This window comes from Primulina eburnea, chromosome 18 (assembly GCF_022965805.1).
Source record: "Primulina eburnea isolate SZY01 chromosome 18, ASM2296580v1, whole genome shotgun sequence".
NCBI classification, from domain to species: Eukaryota; Viridiplantae; Streptophyta; class Magnoliopsida; order Lamiales; family Gesneriaceae; genus Primulina; species Primulina eburnea.
Window position 1 is genome coordinate 301,311 of NC_133118.1, and position 22,026 is coordinate 323,336.

The window sequence follows — 22,026 nt, forward strand, 5'->3', positions numbered from 1 at the left end:
ACCCACACACACCCATATAGGGACCCAAGCCCCCCTAAACACACACACAAACGCCCACATCCACAATCACAAAAACTCACACACACCACAACACTTACTCACACAGCCTCAAATGAAAGAAAATGACTAAATTTTTTTTGGCCATTCTTTTGGCCGAATTATTATTATTATTATTAATTTTTTTTCAAGAATTCTCGATGCAAAGGTACGGGAGCTCGGAAATTTCTGAACAAGCAAGGATCGTGAGACGTCTACTCGTTTAAAAGTGCGTAATTTTTTTAAAAGCTCGCAATTACCAAATAAAATTTGAAATCATCGTATTTATTTGGCAATAAAAATAGCGCAGTTTAAACTAACCAACGTCCAAAAAAATCGTAAACGTGTCAAAATCGAAATACCCTCAACGTATATAAAATGTTTAACCCCTCTCAAATCTCATAAATAACTATGCGAAAAAATCATGCGGTCCTCGGGCCGTGTCACCGCACCAGTGCTGCCAACTCAGAGTCCAGCACCTGCCGTCTCCTCAGAATCTAGCTCACCTGCATCACATATGCCTAGTCAGTCTATAGACTTAACACACATGTACCAGAAATAAAAAGTACATATACAGGCACAAAACAATGAAAAATATCATACTCAACATAACGTTCATGAACTTAAAAGCGTACATAAACGTGTTGTGTAAAATCATGTCGTGTCAAATCATGTCATCTCGTATCATCATATTCATGTCAAAACAGCTCATCGTGTCATCATAAACTTAACATTTTATTTTTAATTGAATTTAGTTCATTAGTTGTGACTTTCGTATCAGCTCTATCGATGGATCCATCTATAAAAAGTGGTACCCGGCGGCGGGGACATCAACGACAGTATTACCCATCCACTGAGACTTGGCCTCAGCTCATCATCTCATATCATCGTATACATATACTTCGTCAGTCACAACCAATTTCCATCCTTCATAATTTTCAATCACTTTCACCACTTAGTAAAAACATGCAAAAATGCAAATTTTTCTTTAAACCAAGCATGCAGCGTATTAATCGTAATTGCATAAAAATCATGAATATGGTGCATAAACTTTTAAAATATCATAAATTTGTGACATTTTCTTGACATATTAATCCAAAATTAATGTTTGGCCCCTAGACGTAAAAGTCCACGTTTTTGACATTTTCTTAATTCCATTAAGTCTAACATGTCCCAAATTATTATTTAAGCCTACAAGAATTTTTCCATATTTCTATTTGGCTTAAATCGATGAATTTAAATTAATCTTTAAATATAACTTATTAATGTGTTTTAATCCCGAATTAAACAAACCTTAGCATAAAATTCCCAAATTAAAACTTAGACTTCTAATAATTATTTGAGCTTAAATAAAATTTTCTATAATTTTATTAATTTTAAATCTAGGCGTTCCAACTAATTCTTTAATTAACATTTCGTGCGTCGATTAAATTCCGGATAAATCCAAACTCATTATTTTGATCCGAAACTTACCAAACTCTTAAAAACATCCCAAAACATATTTAGAAATATTCTTAGAGGTAAACTTGAGTCCATTTCATGTGAGAACCTGATATTCCAGCAGCAACTCATATTTCAGAAGCTGGTATTTTTCCAGCAGATATGTATTTTCAAGCAAACAGAATCCAGCAGCAGAAGAGCGAGAAAGCAGCAGACAGTTACTCATTCAGCTTAAACTTGTAACTGAAGCATTAACATAGAATAAATGTTGTTAATGTCAGATTATGGTCATTAATTGGGAGGTTAACAGTCAGAATTTTGCCTATAAATAACACTCTCAAACCTCTGAATTGGGTTACACAAATCTTGAGACTATCACTTGAATTTTCGAGCTAAAGGAGTACTTATTTTCGATCAGTAGAATCCAGTAGGAAGAGCAACCAGAATTCCAGTAGACTTCAACCGAAATTATAGCAAATTACGGTAAGTGGGCTTATGTATAAATATCTTGAAATCCGTTTGATAATTCTGTTTTAAAGTTCATTTTCTGTATGTTTGATTTCTGATATATGATTTTGAAGCACTGAAACTCCCTAGTGAACTAATGGTAGGAATATATATTCTGAACATTTCTGAATTCTGATTCTGATTCTGGCCTCACCCCTTAGAGGAGAGAACATATAGGAGACTGATATCAGTTTAGCTATGAAATTCACTAACGTGTTCAGTGCTTACTAGTTCTGATTTCTGTTCTGAAACATGTGATCTCTGAATTCTGATTACTGTTCTGAAAATAAGAATTTTTATGTACATCATTGTATTACTGTTTCTGTAAAAATGTTTTTGATCACTGGGAGTTATTCCCGCCCCTGCTTACTGAGTGACAACCATATCACTCACCCACTAAACCCATCTCAGATAAAAGCGAGGAGGAAAAGTTAGAGGAAGAAGAGCAGATTCAATTCTGGGACTGGTGAAAAAGACAGTTGTTTATTAGTTCTAGTTTATATTTACTCCGCTGTATCTGTTAAGATACTATAATATTTGGTTTTACATTTCTGCTGTAAAACATTAGTGATTCGAGTTGTATCAGACAATGAATTATTTCGTATTATGAATAAACGACTGGTTTCTGAATTTTGTACTTCTGAGGCTTGTTGTTTTCGAATGTAAATTTGAGAGCAACGTTCGTGTCAACCAACCCCCGTCTCGGGGCGTGACATTGAAGTGGTATCAGAGCGAAACCGGGTTTCATAATCTGGGGAGAAGGAACTAGAAATAATAAGTTCTAATAGACTTCCGAAAATAATTTTTGAAAGTTACTGAAATAGACTACTGAAAATAAACTACTGTAATTGACTATTGAAAATAAGCTACTGTAATGAACTACTGAAACGAGAAAAAAAATAAGTTCTAATTGACTAGCACCACCGATGAAACCCAAAATCCTTCGTTAAGATAGGGATATCATCATTTCCGTAAAGTTTTCCAAAATTTTGAAACTTTGAGGAATTTTCATTTTCAAACGGCTTAATATTTTTGCACCAAACTTGGTACACCATCCATGTTCTTGATGTGAAGTATTTTTAGAAAAAATTTCACGCTATTCTGAGACCGAAAATTTTGAGCCATTTTCTTCTACTAAGTGTTATAGGCATACTGATTCTATTCATTCCAGTAATTGTCTATAGTTCGACTTGTATTCTTGATATCGTTTTTGAACCTTCACTTTCATGATTTGGATGTAGGATATGGCTGACCAGAGTAGCTACATTAAGAGCTTAGAGAAGAAGCTAGAGAAACTTAAGGAGCGTAACTATTGTCTAGAGCTGGACAAAGACGAGTTAGAGCGTCGAGCAGAACACTTGAGGTGTGATGTTAAACGATATGCTCACTATCTGCATGAAGCAGAAGAGAGGAATAAGAAGACTCAAAAAGAGTTTGAGGCCTCTCAAGAGACTGTTGCCGAGTTCATCGAGTTACGTGATACATTAGTTGAGAAGATCCAAATACTTAAAGATCAAAATCACCAACTCGTACACCAGCATAATCAGTATAGTGAACAGATTGATGCTCAGATTCAAGAGATGCAGGACACTGTTGAAGTTCTTAGCGATCCAGAATGCGGTTCTGCATGGTCATATTGAACATCTGGAAGCAGTAGTAGCCAATCATGAAGAAGAACCCGAGGAGGATCCCGAAGAAGAAGAAGAAGTTGAAGAGGATCCTATGGATTTGGGATTAGGAGAAGTGTAGATTAGACATTCAGTAGTAGTCCTTTGTAATACCACGTGTTCCATTTGCATTTATGTTCTCATTTTCGATATTTCGTTGTAATTGCACTTTCTTGAGGAATCAATAAAAATTTATTTCTATCCATTGGTTCATATTTAATTTTTGGAGCAATTACTCAATCATTGTGATTCCTTTGTTTAGTCTCTATTCTATCATCAACCTTAGAACTTTCATAATTGTAGGAAATGGACAGAAGACCAGTGAGAAACAACCGCAACCCTCGTTACAACAATCGTAACAACAACCGTAATGACGAAGATGCACAACAACCCCAACAGCAACCACCAACAGTTGGCCTCAGTCAAGTGGATTTGATGGCTATAGCCACGATTGTGGCAACCACGCTACAAGGGTTGGTGAACCCTAATGCTAATCAGCCACCACCACCACCTCCAGCTCAAAATGGGACGAAACAGCACTATGAGTCTCTCCGAAGAGCAAGAGTCCCAAACTTTGATGGAAGTTCCGATCCCGAGGTCGGACAAAATTGGATGAAAGAGGTGGAGAATCATCTTCGATTACTTGAGGTTCCACAAGGGATCAGAGTATATGTGATTACACCTTTTCTTGTGGATAAAGCTGCCAAATGGTGGGAAGGAGTCTCACCAGCTATATTAGAGGCGGGACCTATCATTTGGCAAAGGTTCCGATAGGCATTCCTGAGGCAGTACTTTCCAACAGCTGTTCGAGTGCAGAAGCTGTCAGAATTCAAAAGCTTGGTTCAAGAACCAAACATGACAGTGGTGGAGTATTCATCCAAGTTCCACTCATTGGTAACTTACTCTCCAACCATCATGGGAGACGAAGCCTTGAAGATGCATCGCTTCAAGAAGGGATTGAACAGCCGTATTCAATCTGCCCTTGCCGTTATCGAGCCCAATAGTTTTGATGAATTGATGGGAGCCGCCATCAGGGCTGAGAATGACATCAAGAGGCGTGAAGGCGAAAACAAACTCAAACGTCCTCAGCCAAGCCAGTACCAATCGGGCCAGCAATTCAAGAGGCCTAGGTTTTCAAGCAACCAATTTACCAGTGCTCCATCCAAAGGAACCACTTCTTCTCAATCAAACAAAGAAGGAGTCAAGTGCCAAACTTGCGGATTCACACACACTGGTGAATGTCGTAGGAATTCTGGAGCTTGTTCCCGTTGTGGAAAGATGGACCATCGCATTGCTCAACGTCCTCTTCCAGATCCAAGGAACGGACCAGCAGGTGGAACAACTCCAAACAAGCCTAAGGAGAACAAGCCAAATGCTCGAGTTTATGCTATCACCCAAGAGGAGGCAACAAGCCTAAGGAGAACAAGCCAAATGCTCGAGTTTATGCTATCACCCAAGAGGAGGCTGACAACTTGAATGATGTCGTAGCTGGTACCATTCTAATCAATAATATACCTGCTTATGTGTTATTTGATTGTGGTGCTACGCATTCATTCATGTCTAAGAGATTTTCCAAGAAGTTAGGAGCTAAGCCTGATAACTTAGAAGAACCATATAGAGTAGCAACTCCTGCTAATCAAATTTTAGAAACTCGCACTCTATATCGGAATATGGGTGTTCTCATAGAAGATCATAATTTCAAGGCAAACCTGATTCAACTAAACATGGTGGAATTCGACGTAATTCTTTGAATGGATTGGTTAGCCAAGAATCATGCATTAATAGACTGTTATGGAAAGACGGTAACCATCCAAACTCCACACCAAGAGAAACTTTTATTTCATGGCAAGACCAAAGAACGAAAGACTCTTCTTTCTGCTTCTCAAACTTGGAAAGCCATGAAAAGTGGAGAAGAAGTTTACCTAGCTATGTTAAGCGAGGTAAAGAAAGAAACCACACTTACGCTATAAGAGATTCCGGTAGTACAAGATTTCACGGATGTCTTTCCTGAAGAACTCCCTGGCGAACTTCCCGACCGCGAGGTGGAATTTGAGATTAATTTAGTGTCCAATGCTGCACCAATCTCAAAAGCACCATACCGAAAGGCTCCGGCAGAGTTGAAAGAACTCAAAGAGCAACTTCAAGAATTGTTGGATAAGAAGCAAATCCGACCAAGCACATCTCCGTGGGGAGCTCCTGTCCTATTTGTAAAGAAAAATGACGGAAGCATGAGGATGTGTAATGATTACAGAGAGCTGAATAAGATTACAATAAAAAAAAAGTATCCGCTTCCAAGGATAGATGACTTGTTTGACCAACTCAAAGGAGCTTCAGTCTTTTCAAAGCTCGACTTAAGGTCAGGCTACAACAAATTGAAGGTCAAGACAGATGATATTCCGAAGACAGCTTTCAGAACAAGATATGGACACTATGAGTTTATGGTAATGCCATTCGGATTAACCAACACTCCAGCAGTATTCATGTATCTCATGAACAGGGTGTTCAAGCCATTTCTTGACAAGTTTGTTGTGGTATTTATCGACGATATTCTGGTATATTCGTCAAGTGAGGAAGACCACAAAGAACATTTTCGTCTCACCCTCCAGAAGCTGAGAGAAAAGAACTATACGCCAAGTTCAAGAAATGCGAATTCTGGCTAGAGAGCGTCACATTCTTGGGACACATAATATCAGCAGCAGGAGTATCTGTGGACCCTAAGAAAGTCGAAGCAATCTCAGATTGGCCTAGACCAAAGACTGTGACAGAAATTAGAAGTTTCTTGGGATTAGTAGGCTATTATCGAAAATTTGTTGAAGGATTCTCTTCAATAGCAATACCTCCACCAAACTCACACAGAAGAACTCTAAATTTCAATGGAGTGAAGATTGTGAGAAAAGCTTCGAGACTTTGAAGAAGAAGCTTACATCCACGCCAGTGTTGGTATTGCCAACTAAAGGCAAAAACTTCACCATCTACACTGATGCATCTAAAGGAGGTTTAGGATGTGTACTCATGCAAGAGAGAAGGGTGATTGCATACGCGTCAAGACAGTTGAAGCCGTATGAACAGAATTACCCAACGCATGACCTCGAATTAGCTGCAGTAGTGTTCGCACTAAAGATTTGGAGACACTATTTATATGGTGCTAAGTGTGAGATTTTCAATGATCACCAAAGCTTCAAGTACTTGTTCACTTAGAAAGAGTTAAACATGAGGCAGAGACGATGGATTGAACTCTTGAAAGACTACGACTTGACGATAAGCTACCACCCAGGCAAAGCAAACAAGGTAGCCGATGCTTTGAGTCGGAAGGATATGAACAAAGTAATCCTGACATCACTTTCAGCACAACCATGTCTTCGAGAGACAATCAAGATAAGTCAAGATAGAGATTCCGCTTTGGTGAAACTAAAAGAGCAAGTTAAAGAAGGGAAATCACCAGATTTTGAGATCGATAACAAATGAATCTTGTGGATGAAAGGACGATTGTGTGTACCAGACATCGATAACCTTCGACAAGAAGTAATGTCTGAAGCACATAAGTCAAAATTTTCAGTTCATCCTGGCAGTACCAAGATGTATAGAGATTTGAAGAAAAATTTTTGGTGGAGTGGAATGAAGAAAGACGTAGCAATGTATGTTTCTAAGTGTCACGTGTGCCAGCAAGTCAAGGCAGAGCACCAAAGACTTGGAGGACTTCTGCAACCTCTAGAAATTCTAGAATGGAAATGAGAACATATCTCCATGACTTTGTTGTCGGGTTACCAAAGTCTAGACAAATTCATGACGACATCTGGGTAATCGTAGATAGACTTACAAAATCTGCACATTTCTTACCTGTCCGCATGAACTATAATTTGGACAAGCTAGCCACATTGTACATGAATGAGATCGTACGATTGCATGGAGTTCCAGCTAGCATACTATCAGACAGAGATCCGAGGTTTACATCCCGCTTTTGGAAGAGCTTACAACAAGCTATGGGGACTAAGGTTACTCTTAGTACGGCATATCACCCTCAGACCGATGGCCAAACAGAGAGGATAATTCATACTCTAGAAGATATGCTGAGAGCATGTGCTCTAGACTTCAGTGGTAATTGAACCGAACATCTGCCCTTAATCGAATTCGCGTACAATAATAGTTACCACAATAGTATTGGAATGACACCATACGAAGCTCTGTATGGACGAAAGTGTCGATCACCACTTTATTGGGATGAGGTAGGGGAAAAGCCATTGTTGGACCCGAAATGATCCAAAAAACAGTGGATAAAGTCACTTTGATCAAAGATAGATTAAAAGCTGCACAAGATCGACAGAAAAGCTGGGCTGACCTGAAAAAAAGACCTGTGGAATTCGAAGTTGGAAAGAAGGCATATGTGAAAGTGTCACCCAGGAAAGGTGTAATCCGATTCAATAAGGCTGAGAAACTGAATCCCAGATACGTCGGACCATTTGAGATTCTTGATAAAGTGGGAAGCACTTGCTTACAGATTAGCACTTCCACCTGATATGTCAAGAATCCATAATGTGTTCCACGTCTCACAACTTAGAAGATATATTTCCGATCCTAATCATATTCATGAAGCTGGACCACTATTGGTTGAGGAAAATTTAAGTGAAGGGCTAAAATATGAAGAGATTCCAATTCGAATTGTGGATAACAAAGACCAAGTACTGAGGAGATGAACTATTCCATATGTCAAAGTACAATGGTTCAACCACACTGAAAGAGAAGCTACTTGGGAGTTGGAAGAAAAGATGCGAGATCAATACCCTTCTCTTTGAGGAGCATGTTCAACCAAGTTTCGAGGACGAAACTTCTCATAAGGAGGGAGGGATGTGAGAACCTGAAATTCCAGCAGCAACTCATATTTCAGAAGCTGGTATTTTTCCAACAGACATGTATTTTCCAGCAGACAGAATCCAGCAGCAGAAGAGCGAGAAAGCAGCAGACAATTACTGATTCAGCTTAGACTTGTAACTGAAGCATTAACATGGAATAAAGGTTGTTAATGTCAGATTATGGTCATTAATTGAGAGGCTAACAGTCAGAATTTGGCCTAAAAATAACATTCTCAAACTTCTGAATTAGGTTACACAAATCTTGAGACTATCACTTGAATTTTCGAGCTAAAGGAGTACTTATTTTCGAGCAGTAGAATCCAGTAGGAAGAGCAACCATAATTCCAGTAGACTTCAACCGAAATTCTAGCACATTACGGTAAGTGAGCTTATGTATAAATATCTTGAAATCCGTTTGATAATTCTGTTTTAAAGTTCAGTTTCTATATGTTTGATTTCTGATATATGATTTTGAAGCACTGAAACTTCCTAGTGAACTAATAGGTAGGAATATATATTCCGAACATTTCTGAATTCTGATTCTGATTCTGGCCTCACCCCTTAGAGGAGAGAACATATAGGGGACTGATATCAGTTTAGCTATGAAATTCACTAACGTGTTCAGTGCTTACTAATTCTGATTTCTGTTCTGAAACCTGTGATATCTGAATTCTGATTACTGTTCTGAAAATAAGAATTTTTCTGTACATCATTGTATTACTGTTTCTGTAAAAGTTTTTGATCACTGGGAGTTATTCCCGCCCCTGCTTACTGAGTGACAACCATATCACTCACCCACGAAACCCATCTCAGATAAAAGCGAGGAGGAAAAGTTAGAGGAAGAAGAGCAGATTCAATTCTGGGGCTGGTGAAAAAGACAATTGTTTATTAGTTCTAGTTTATGTTTATTCCGCTGCATCTGTTAAGATACTATAATATTTGGTTTTACATTTCCGCTGTAAAACATTAGTGATTCGAGTTGTATCAGACAATGAATTATTTCGTATTATGAATAAAAGACTGTTTCTGAATTTTGTACTTCTGAGGCTTGTTGTTTTCGAATGTAAATTTGAGAGCAACGTCGGTGTCAACAACCCCCGTTTCGGGGAGTGACATTTCAGAACTTAACCAATTCGTTTTAAAACATGGATCGAGGTCCCGGTTTTAACCCGAATCGATCCGAAACTTAACCAAATTCTTCCCAACTTTTACCCATAACTTATGAACAATTAAAAGTCCTAAAACCCAACAATTCCAGCCCCGAAACTCACGAGACCAGACTCTTACAGCTGCTGGAAAATGTAGTCGCTAACTCGGCTGTCACACATGGTATGGCCATGAAGAGGGCAATGTCGTGATATTACTCTATGAATAGGCATTTAAGAAGTTAAACTAGTTAAAATGATGCAACATATTATTTTCTTTATCAGCAGACAACTTAAATACATAAAATATCTCTATTTGAGCGTGTTGAGAAAATGAATCCAGAAGTCCCTGAATAGTTAAGATGCAACTATATTTGCACAGGATAGATTAAATCAGATTGAACTAATAACCAGTACTACCTGCTGCTGCAAATACTTCGCAACCAACATGCTTAGCATATTGAAGAGCCATTATGCCAATATCCCCTCCAGCCCCATGTATCTTCAATTGATCTCAAAATTAACATTTTTAGAGTTTCAATATTTTATAGAGCATCAAAATTAGTTCAAAAATTGACAATACCATGATTATTTTTCCCGGGATGATCTTCGTCAATATTGAAAGAGTATAGAAAGTTAAGCATGATGCTTGTGGCAAAGCTACAGCGTAAGTAAGGGAAACTCTTGAAGGAATTCGCATAACATGAGCTTGGGGAACCACTACAAACTCCGCATACCCACCCCCACCATCAAGAATCGCACAAACCTTGTATAAACCAAAAACGCAAAAGAAAATGCGTGGACATAACAAACGTAATTATTTAAATGTGAGGGGAAAAAACATATAAACTACTCAATCAGTAATAAATTAATACTGACCTCATCACCCTCGTTGAAATCAGATACAGCTGAGCCAACATCGACAACTTTCCCTGAACATACATATCCAAGAAATGGACTACGATCATAAAAATAAATGGGGATACCCTGTCGGCGCCAAGTGTCATAAATATTTAGTCCAATCGCTGCAACTTTTATCATTATTTTCCCACTGCCGACAGTGGGTTTTGGAACCTCTTTTACTTGTGGGTGCTGATGAATAAAATTTATCGATAAGGACAGCCAGATTGAACTGAAAATCTTTAGGTGGAGCGATCTGTAAATAGTTATCTTGCCTTTGTGGTTGTCATGTCAATTTAGAAGTTCAAGAGTAAAGGCATTGCCATAGTTATTATGTATGAACCTACAATGCGATAGATGATTGACAAAAATTTCTAGGTTGCTGGTGGACCTGTGAAAATGATGCACAGACTATATTTATCTAATATTGTGTCGATTGGAGCATATCTATGCGGTCACATCACAATTCATGATATGATAATATGCAGATATGAGCAGCAGGTTTTCCCTATGAGAAATAAAAAGTAATGGGAAGAAATATGCGTACATTTTTATAAGTTTGTAAAGAGAAGTGTGAATTCCAAGAACATGTACCTTTTGAGTATATGGTGTTATAACTTGCAGTATTATTGCACGTGCACTTTTGTTGAAATATTATGTATCCGTGTATTATGATATGCATATTTCTGTAAACGGGACGAATTTTGGTAGATTCATTGTATTGTATTTTACTAACTCGTATTTTTGGTAAATATGCCTGATGTGATATTTCATCTTAATTTGTCACCTATCCTGTGAGACCATTGATTCATTTTTAAATCTAACTAATTAATCTTTTTTAGAGGTAAACATTATACTATATGCAATGGAAGAGATCATTTTCAAAAGAACTTGGATTGTCTGACTATTGGCAGTTCTCTTGTCGTTGTCGGATTCAAGATTGGAAGTCTGGTGGATATTGACCTTTCGGTCCTCATGAAGAAGGATATTAATATCATAGGTAGAATTACTACCCAGTAGTATTATTACTTTTCATTGAGATGATTTTTTCCCTTGATATATTTCTTCTCCCGATGATATCACTATTATTTTTTATGGTGTTCCGTTGGATTAATGATGTTTAATATATATAGGGGCGGATTTGGAGAATCTATGCTATAAAGGAATAGAGTCAATTCTTTTTGAAGTTCCAGAAAAATTTTGGCCACTAATAGAAGCTGAACATATAAAGCCAATAACTGGTAAAGTTTTTAGCTCCTCTGAAGCCGCGGAGGCACATAGAGCTTTGGAGCAGTGTCGTATTGCAGGAAAAATATTATTAGTTCCACAATGACGGTGAGATTTATTCATAAATAATCCTGAGACAAATAAAGCATTTTAGGGCAGTGCAAACTGCAAAGAAAAGAATAAAAACTGCTACATACATTTCACCTAGAAAATTTCATCAAATCGTGGTCTGGATAAAGTGGAATTGCACACCACTTCTTTAAAGGTTTTTTGTGAAAAAAAAAAAAAGAATTGCGTTACAAGTTAGTGACGATAAGATTATCAATTATATATACAATGTATAAATACTTTAGATGCTAAATTTTATGCGACGATAAGACAATCAATTATGAATACGATGTATAAATACTTGAGTAACAACTACATTTTTAGGGGTGTCAATTCGGGTAGGTCGGATTGGTGTATAGTGCTATTTAGAAATTGCTCAACCCGAACCGTGACACAATATGAACATGAACCCGATTAATCCGATCAACTTGCTCAACCCGATTAATCCGATTTTTTTTATTTTTTTAAAATTAAATAAAATTCAAAATAATAATAATAATATTTTATTTAAACACATAATAAAAAAATATCTCTTATATATATGATTTAAATTTAAAAGTCTAATGGTAGGAAAATAAAGTATATTTATTAAATTAAATAAATAATTGTTTAAAAAAATGTACAAAATAAATATTAAATTATGAAAATTTATGATATGAATATTCAATAAATATTTATTCAGACATACAATATATAAAAATAGACAATATGTATTAATTATATTTTAAAAAAAAAAATTAAAATTTTCGAGTCAACCTGGGTTGACCCAAACCCGATCAATTTTTTCGGGTCAGCTATCGGGTCCAACCCGATCTGACCCGAACCCGAAAACCTCAACCCAAACATTATTTTTTCGGGTTGAACCGTGTCGGATTGATGGGTCGGGTATGATTTTTGCACAGTATTTTAGGGTGTATAATTGTTACAAATTGACTAAAATAAGTTTTTATTATATTTTTATTAAATAAAGAGCAATATTTAGTAATTTGAGAGGAGGGGGTATCAAATGATTATTTTAATGGCTTTTATTCAATTTATTTTTTTAAAAAAGAAATATTTTAATTGTAAAATTTTCCTATTAATTAGAGATGGCAATCGCGTCGGTTGGGTCGGGTTTCGGGTCAGTCCGTGAATTTTTTTTTCAACCCGAACCCAATCCCGAACTCGAAGCAACCCGAAGACCCCTAACCCAAACACGAACCCGACTCAACCCGCTAACTCGCCTAACCCGAATGTTATTTATTTATTTTTAATTTTTTTAAAAAAAATTAATGAAAAAAGTTGAAAAAATAAAAAAATAATATTAATATTTTAATTTAAACACACAATAACAAAATTTCTGATTTAAATTTGAAAGTTTAATTGTAGAAAATTAAAAATTTATTTACTAAATCAAATAAACAATTGTTAAAAAAATAAAAAATAGACAAAATAAATATTAAATGATGAAAATTTATCATATAAATATACAATAAATTTTGTTCAAACATACAATATATAAAAATATGAGTAATATTTTCAAAAAAAAAGTTTTCGGATCAACCTGCGACCCAATCCGACCCTACCCGAAACCCGTCTAACCTAGCACTAACCCGAACACACCCAACCCGAACCCGAAAAACACCAACCCGAACCTGATTTTTTTCGTGTTGGGTCGTGTCGGATTGACGGGTCGTGTCGCACTTTTATCACCCCTACTATTAATGATTCTTAGAAATTTAAATGTATATTCTTTTATTTTATTTGAATCAAATTTAGTTGTTGCATCTATATAAATAAAAATAAATATTTTTTATTCATAGAAAATATCTTTCGTGTTCTTTTTTTGCTCCCTTAAAAGTTGAGATAATTACCCTTTTTTTTCTAGTGTATAGGTTAAATGAATATGTTGATTTCCAAAAAATTTCATATCATTTTGTTAAAAATATACAGAGATTGTTGTCGAATTTTAAAGTAGTATCAAAGGACGACATCATATAATTTCTTTCAAATCGAGATTGTGATTAATTTGAAAGTAGTATCAAATATACATAAATAATTATTGAGGACAATGATATAAAAAATGAAGATCTTGCATTAAGTAACCCTGTTTCATGTAATAAACTAGTCTAAAATTAAAGTGATATGACATATGCTCATAATGGGCAAAAACTCGTGACTGATAGAGATAAAGTTGTGATGGTGATATAAAAACCAAGAAACATTTGTTTACAATAAAGTCAAAAATCTACATCAAAAAGATCGAGTCAGTTGATATGTGCTTCTTAATCTTCAACATTGTGTCCGTACATATGTCCGCAAATCATCCAAATAGAGGATTGTCTTGGTGTCATCCAGGTGTTGTCCCAACGTATCTATAAGTCTTTCACACTTGCGCCTATGATACCACCTCAACCATTATTTGGAAAGAAATATAGACAATCTACACAAATAGCAAATACATGCATCAATGTAAATATCATTTCCAAATACAGATAAGATTGACAGAAAGATGGATTCAACCGCGTCACGCAAACTAAAGTCGTCAAACTCCAACCAAGCATAAGATAGAAGCAAGACTGACTACATTAGGATTGCACATGACGCGACTTTATTTTTCTTTGGAATTTTGCCATACAGTGCAACAGAAGCAACATGCACGAGTGTTGCTGTCACCATGTAGAGGACTTCAACTGCCAGCCTATGGAAGAAAGTTTTTAAACTTTGACCTTGTGTATCACTTCTTCTGGCACTTTCCTTCAGCCAACGTCTCACTAGATATAAAAGTCTAAGAATCACAACATAGACTATCCAAGAACCCACGACACATCTGCCTACCTTATATAGTAAAAATGAGAAGTTGAATTTTAAAAATGGACAATTGAAATTTCAATAAATTTTGTTAAAATGCATACCTGCAAAATGGCTGTTTCTAAGATAGCAAATCCATCACTCAAACGACCCTGGACAAATAAGAAAAGAGCTCAGTTAATCTAATCACCAAGATTTGAGATCAAAAATTCATTCCTGTGTGACTAGAAATGCATACTTGCAAATAAAGAACCACATTCAATATATACTTAAAACTAAAGCAAGATTCATATGCTATGATGTAGAAGAACTGCTCACTTTTCAAATATTTCTTCTTCAAGACAACTCCATCTGGTTATATGCAAAATCAACGAATTAAACACAAGAAATCATGAACAACACACAAGAAATTAAATACAGAAACGAACAGCGCTAAAACCTCATGCGAAAAAACAAGCATTCGGGCACCATCGGCCCCCAAAACAGGAGCGATAGGCTGAAACTCAACTCCGATTTTTTGGGCGACAAATGTGTAAAAAGAAGTTTATGAAATGGCCAAACAAAGCACTTACTCAATTTCGAAATCTGGTCGCGGACGGCGGCAGTTCGCTGGGGGGTGATTTTGGGAGAGGAATTAGGTTTCTGCGCGATAAGATGACAAAAACCAATTATATTTTTATTTATGTGCTACATTTCTAAAAAACTCTTATTTGATATAGCTTTGTATTGTTTAAAAATCCTAAACGCCTTTTTTTAATACCATTTTCAGGTCCCAATTAGTTATGATTAATTTTTAAAATTATTGAAAAAAACCTATTTTATAATGTAAAAAAATTGTTGAAATATATTTTTCATAATTTTCGTTTTAGGCGGATTTACACTATTTTCATAATTTTTTTTATGAAAATAGTTTAATAAAAAAATTATGAAAATAGTGTAAATCCGCATAAACCGAAAATTATGAAAAATATATTTCAACAATTTTTTATATTATGAAATAGGTTTTTTTCAATTATTTTAAAAAATTAATCATAATTAATTCGGACCTGAAAATGGTATTAAAAAAAAGACGTTTAAGATTTTTAAACAATACAAAGCTATATCAAATAAGATTTTTGTTAGAAATATAGCACATAAATAAAAATATAATTGGTTTTTGTCATCTTCTCGCGCAGTAACCTAATTCCTCTCTCAAAATCATCCTCCAGCGAACTGCCGCCGTCCGCGACCAGATTTCGAAATTGAGTAAGTGGTTTGTTTGGCCATTTCATAAGTTTCGTTTTTACACATTTGTCGCCCAAAAAATCGGAGTTGAGCTTCAGCCTATCGCTCCTGTTTTGGGGGCGGACGGTGCTCGAATGCTTCTTTCTTCGCATGAGGTTTTAGCGTTGTTCGTTTCTGTATTTAATTTCTTGTGTGTTGTTCATGATTTCTTGTGTTTAATTCGTTGATTTTGCATATAACCGGATGGAGTTGTCTTCAAGCATAAATATTTGAAAAGTGAGCAGTTCTTCTACATCATAGCATATGAATCTTGCTTTAGTTTTAAGTATATATTGAATGTGATTCTTTATTTGCAAGTATGCATTTCTAGTCATACACGAATGAATTTTTGAACTCAAATCTTGGTGATTAGATTAACTGAGCTCTATTCTTATTTATCCAGGGTCATTTGAGTGGTGGATTTGCTATCTTGGAAACGGCCATTTTGCAGGTATGCATTTTAACAAAATTTCATTATTACAGGTGTCCATTTTAAAAATTCACCTGCTCATTTTTACTATACAAGGTAGGAAGCTGTGTCGTGCGTGGGTTCTTGGATAGTCTACGTTGTGATTCTTCGACTTTTATATCTGGTGAGACGTTGGTTGACGGAAAGTGCCAGAAGAAGTGATACGCAAGGTCAAAGTTTAAAAGCTTTCTTCCATAGGCTGGTCGTTGAAGTCCTCTACATGGTGATAGCAACACTCGTGCTTGTTGCTTCTGTTGCACTGTATGGCAAAATTCCAAAGCAAAATAAAGTCGCGTCATGTGAAATCCTAATGTAGTCAGTCTTGCTTCTATCTTATGCTTGGTTGGAGTTTGACGACTTTGGTTTGCGTGACACGGTTGAATCCATCTTTCTGTCTACCTTATCTGTATTTGGAAAAGATATTTACATTGCTACAGGTATTTGATCTTTGTGGAGATTGTCTATATTTCTTTCCAAAGAATGGTTGAGGTGGTATCATAGGCGCAAGTGTGAAAGACTTATAGATACGTTGAGACAACACCTAGATGACCCCGAGACCATCCTCTATTTGGATGATTTGCGGACATATGTACGGACACAATGTTGAAGATTAAGAAGCACATATTAACTGACTCAATCTTTTTGATGTAGATGTTTGACTTTATAGTAAACAAATGTTTCTTGGTTTTTATATCACCATCACAACTTTATCTCTATCAGTCACGAGTTTTTGCCCATTATGAGCAGATGTCATATCACTTTAATTTTGGACTAGTTTAATACATGAAACAATGTTACTTAATGCAAGATCTTCATTTTTTATATTATTGTCCTCAATAATTATTTATGTATATTTGATATTACTTTCAAATTAATCACAATCTCGATTTGAAAGAAATTATATGACTGTCATCCTTTGATACTACTTTAAAATGCGACAACAATCTCAGTATATTTTTAACAAAATGATATGAATTTTTTTTGGAAATCAACTTATTCATTTGACTTATACACTAGCAATAAAAGAATAATTATCTCAACTTTTAAGGGGGCAAAAAAAGAACACGGGGTTTAGGGTTGGGGGTTTGGGGTTCGGGGTTTCGGGAACGATGATCAAGCGAGATCATTGGCTCCAAGACGGCCAGGATTTTGACACGGTGTTGTTTGACATAGGCATGGAGCTTTTGTTGGGATGTCGGGTTCCCAAGACCCTTAACATTCCAAATGAGGCAATTCATGGGGAACAGCCACGAGAGGAGTGCCGTTTCTTAGCTGCATTGTCAGAAACCCGGGGCAGCGGACGTTTTTGCTGGGGTCAGCCATGTCGGAGTCCCTATCAAGATCAACAGAGTCCCTACCATCACAAGATGCAGATCCGCGAGGTAAATTGATGGCATGATCCCACTCGGATTCATAAACCAAGAGATTTATCTCTAAGGAGACTAATCCCTGCTGGGCAATTTAATCCTCGAGAAGTTTGGAGGAGACATCATCCTGATCAGATGGACTATTAGGGATGGAATGGCTGCTATGATTTTCAACACAAAGCGGAATGCGATCTACACCCAAGGGAACGCCGACCTGCGGGGAGTCGAGGTCCTCCGCACAGTCAGCAAAGAGAACACCATCCTCCTCCTCCGCCTCCTTGGACCATGGCAGAGCTAGAGGGGCACGTTTAATCGAGAGGGATGACTGGGCGGGGCTATGAAGCGAATTCTCACTGACAGCAAGAGGAGGGATGACAATAGGAGTCGGAAGTGGCGTCGGGGTTGAAATCAGGAGACTCCTTAGCGACTTCCTGGGGAGCCTTTGCATGGGGATGATAATCTCGGGAGTTACCTTCGTCCAAGTTCCTAAGAACCTCGAAGGCATTTCCAGTTGGGGGGGTTTGGGTGTAAGGCATCTTGCAGTCAGTACAGTATGCAGGAATATTTTCATAAACAACATCTATGTCAATAGTATGTTCTCCCCAACCCACCCAGATCTGTTTGATTGGAGGATCCAAAACGTTTATTTCAACGCAGAGCAAAGGCACCTCGAGAGACATCAGCAGTGAAATCATCAATTTTAACTGGATTCCATAGAAGTTTTGCTAACGCAAAGAAACTAGTCTTATCAAATAGGTGAAGAGGGAGTTCAGGGAAGCGGACCCAGACTGGTGCAATGGGAGATTCCGCTTGGAACTGGAATTCAGGGGTCCATTTGGAGAATCGAACATTGAGAAGACCTATGTGCATGGATCCATGTGATCATATGCGCGCATAATCTTCCTCAGAAGATAGAATAATGACAAGGAAGCCACGAGGGATGAATTTTAAATCATAAGTTCTCGAAAATCCGATGGTCGCCAAGGACGCAGAGATAGAGGAGTTAGGGACAATCGACCAATTCCCATTGATTTTACCAACAAGGGCAAACTTGTAGGGAGCGGCCAGTGATTAAATAACTGAATCGGGAAACCGAATCCCTGGTTTCCCGTTGACGTAAATGGGTTCCGGCATATCAGACATACCATGTCGAACATCGTCAAAACTTTTTTTAATAGTGCGAGGCGAGGGAGGTGTTAAAGCATCCTTAAAAGAGACGGTAGGTATAAGAAAAGCACCTGTATTGCCGGCAGACGTCGCACGAGAAGTAGGGGGAATGTGCTGCCGGGTTGACTCGATAACTCGGCTTAGTTGACTCGACGACGACCGGTCGGAGCTGAGGCATAGGCCGGCGAAAGTGGTAGGATCACGAAACCGGTGGTGAAACGGAAAGAATCGGTCGGAAAAAGGCCGAAATCAACGGAAAAATCGCTCAAAATCGGTTGACTCACTTGAATTTGGGCGTTTTTGATTGGCAACGATTTTGGTGAAATTGAAGTTGTAGAAATGTTACCCATGACATGTAGACCACACTGTAAAGAGGAATTGAAATTTGAATCAACGAATCTGGCGTAATTTGAGATTAACTCCGACGCCGCTAGGGTTTGAGGGTGCCGATCCTTAGATCTGAAATTCTGGCTCCGTCCGAATACTTCTGATAACGGGATGTGGACCAATGGAAGCGCCTATCCATGGGCATTCCAGATCGGGTTTGGGATCGGAGAACAAACGTCGGAGCCGACCGGAATTGAAGAAATCGTGGACGGCGACTGCGTGAACAGTGCCGTCGGCACTTTGACCGTGAACCATCAGTTGTCACCTCATCAACCTTCACTGGATTACCTAAAATCTTGGCGATCCGGGTACAAACTTTTTTTATCATAAAGGTGAAGAGGCAAATCAGGAAATCTAACCCAAATCGGGGCAATAGAAGAGTCCTCCTCGTACTTGAACTCCGCGGTCCATTTAGAAAATCTAAATACCACAGACCTAATGGATACCTCAGGCCGCTACCAAAACTTCAAATAATCCTCCTCACAAGAAAGAGTAAGAACCATATACCCACGAGGAAGAAATCTAACAGTGTCGGACCCCAGTAAACCAGTGCAAGAAAGAGCAGATAAAATATCTTTATTTGGGGTCAGGCCCCGGTTCCCAGAAATGCGTCCTATCAAAAAAATCTAAAAGGAGCCGAGAGAGAAGAGATTACCTGATCCAGAAATAAAATACAGGGAATCCCATCACGATCGGCCAGAGTGGACACCTCATGCATCGAATCAACATCAGCAAAACTCTGAGCCTGGAAAAGTGGAGAGAAACAACGCAAAATATCCCGAAATAATACCGTAGGAGGTACAGAACGCGTAAGAACAACCGTAGGTAGAACCGAAGCAGCAGAACACGAAGGGCCAACACCCGAGTTAACAAGGCTGAGTTGACTCGGTAATCCGACCGAGTTCACCGCAGAGTTGCCGGGATGGACACCACCGAAAACCGGCGACGAGGAGCTGAGAGTGGAACCGGCCATGAAACCTATAGAACCGGCCGGAAAGCAATCGCTCTGAGACAAAACCGATGAAGAACTCGCCCTCAACCCATCAAATTGGGCGTTTCCGTTTGACGTGGAATTTCCAGAAATTGGTTGCACCATCTTTTGACCCATACCTTGATTAATGTTAGGTATAAAGGAATTAAAAATCGGAGCAGCGATGCCGGAGAAATTGGATAAAGAAGTCGGCGCAGCGAGGGTATGAGCCACCGAATTTGTAGATCTGAAATTCCGTCCAGAACCATCAGTTGTTTGGAACGGGCCTTGGTTCAATAGAATCGAATTCTCATGGGTATTCAGGATCTGGTCCCCGATCGGATTTTCATGGCCGGAATCCACCGGAATTGAAGAATCAATCGGCGGCGGCGCGTTGACCTAAACCGGCGAAACATTCGCCGTGAAATTTGACGGCAAATCAGATTCCGAATGACTTAATTTTGACAGTAGCATCGTCTGGAGGAGACGAATCCATTGGTATATTTTTTTACCCCGAACGGAGTTGAACTCGCCGGAGCTGTAGAAATGGCCGGAAATTTCGGATTTGCGATCGGGAAATCGGAGGAGCAAACGAAGTCCGATGAAGCTGATTTTTGGATATGTTGGTCGCCTTGACGAGGCGGTTCTGGTAGTCCGGCGCGTCGACCGGCAGGCGGCGGCAATCGGGCGGCAGTACTTGTGGCGATTTTGGGGAGAATTTTTTTCTTTTTTGGCACTATTCACTCTTGACAGAAAAAATATTGGGAAATTTAGGAAAAGGAAGTCACCCAGGACTTATTTAAAAAAAAGGATTGAGATGTCAATTTACGTAAATGTCCCTATTTTGTTAATTTTAAAATGGATTACTTTTTCTTCTTCATCCATTTACTTCAGCAGAAACCCTCCTCCTATTCCATTCCGAACCCTAAACCCTTCGTTCCCTGAAAAACGTCTCCGTCGAGTCTTCAAAATCCCCACGGAAAGAATGGCAGACGAAAATGTGGTAATTTTCGCGTTTATTTCGATTTGTTTCTTCTGAATTTTAGTCGTATTTTTAGTATGCTTGTTGCGTGTGTGTGCGCGTAATCGACACTGGTTTTCCACCATGGTCGACCATACAAATGGTACGTTGTTTGTGGTCGACCATAAAACAACGAGTTTATGGTCGACCATGTTTTATTTGGCCGATTACGTTTTATGGTCGACCATAAGACGAAGTCGACCATAAAACATGATTTGTATGGTCGACCATGTTTTATTTGGCCGATTACGTTTTATGGTCGACCATAAGACGAAGTCGGCCATAAACCTTATTTGTTTGTATGGTCGACCAAATGTGGTTTTATGGTCGACGACATGTGGTTTAATGGTCGACCACAAAATTTTTCCTAACCTTACTAATACTGTTTTTTTGTTACAGGTCTATTTACCGAGAAAATTAGGCAGGGATGCCATTTCCCGATGTAAGTTGACAATTCAATCGAGATATAACGAGATTTCTGAGAAGATTCATTTTTATTTGAACAACGAGGAGAGAACCCATTTTTTCGAGCATTCGCCTTTTGGTAATTTAGTTATGTAATATAGAGATTTTAAAATTTCCAGCCAAATTCTATGGTACTTAATGAGTAACCAGATACTTGATAGCAGTAGTGATGATCTGTGGATGGTGGTGCGCAAAAGGCCTGTTAGATTTTCTTTGTTAGAGTATTGTTTAATAACGGGTCTCGATTGCG

General features: G+C 37.9%; 1 protein-coding gene across 1 annotated transcript; it reads right to left on the reverse strand.

Annotated features, from left to right (window-relative positions):
- Nucleotides 1–345: 345 nt before the first annotated feature.
- LOC140820318 (uncharacterized) lies at nucleotides 346–21,051 on the reverse strand. The gene is made up of 5 exons (XM_073180666.1): nucleotides 19,976–21,051; nucleotides 10,522–10,734; nucleotides 10,226–10,408; nucleotides 10,063–10,144; nucleotides 346–542 (listed from the first exon to the last, which is right to left on the reverse strand). The coding sequence occupies exons 1-5, from the start codon at nucleotides 20,426–20,428 to the stop codon at nucleotides 502–504; spliced, it is 972 nt and encodes a 323-aa protein (XP_073036767.1). The 5' UTR covers nucleotides 20,429–21,051; the 3' UTR covers nucleotides 346–501.
- Between the last annotated feature and the right edge of the window lie 975 nt (nucleotides 21,052–22,026).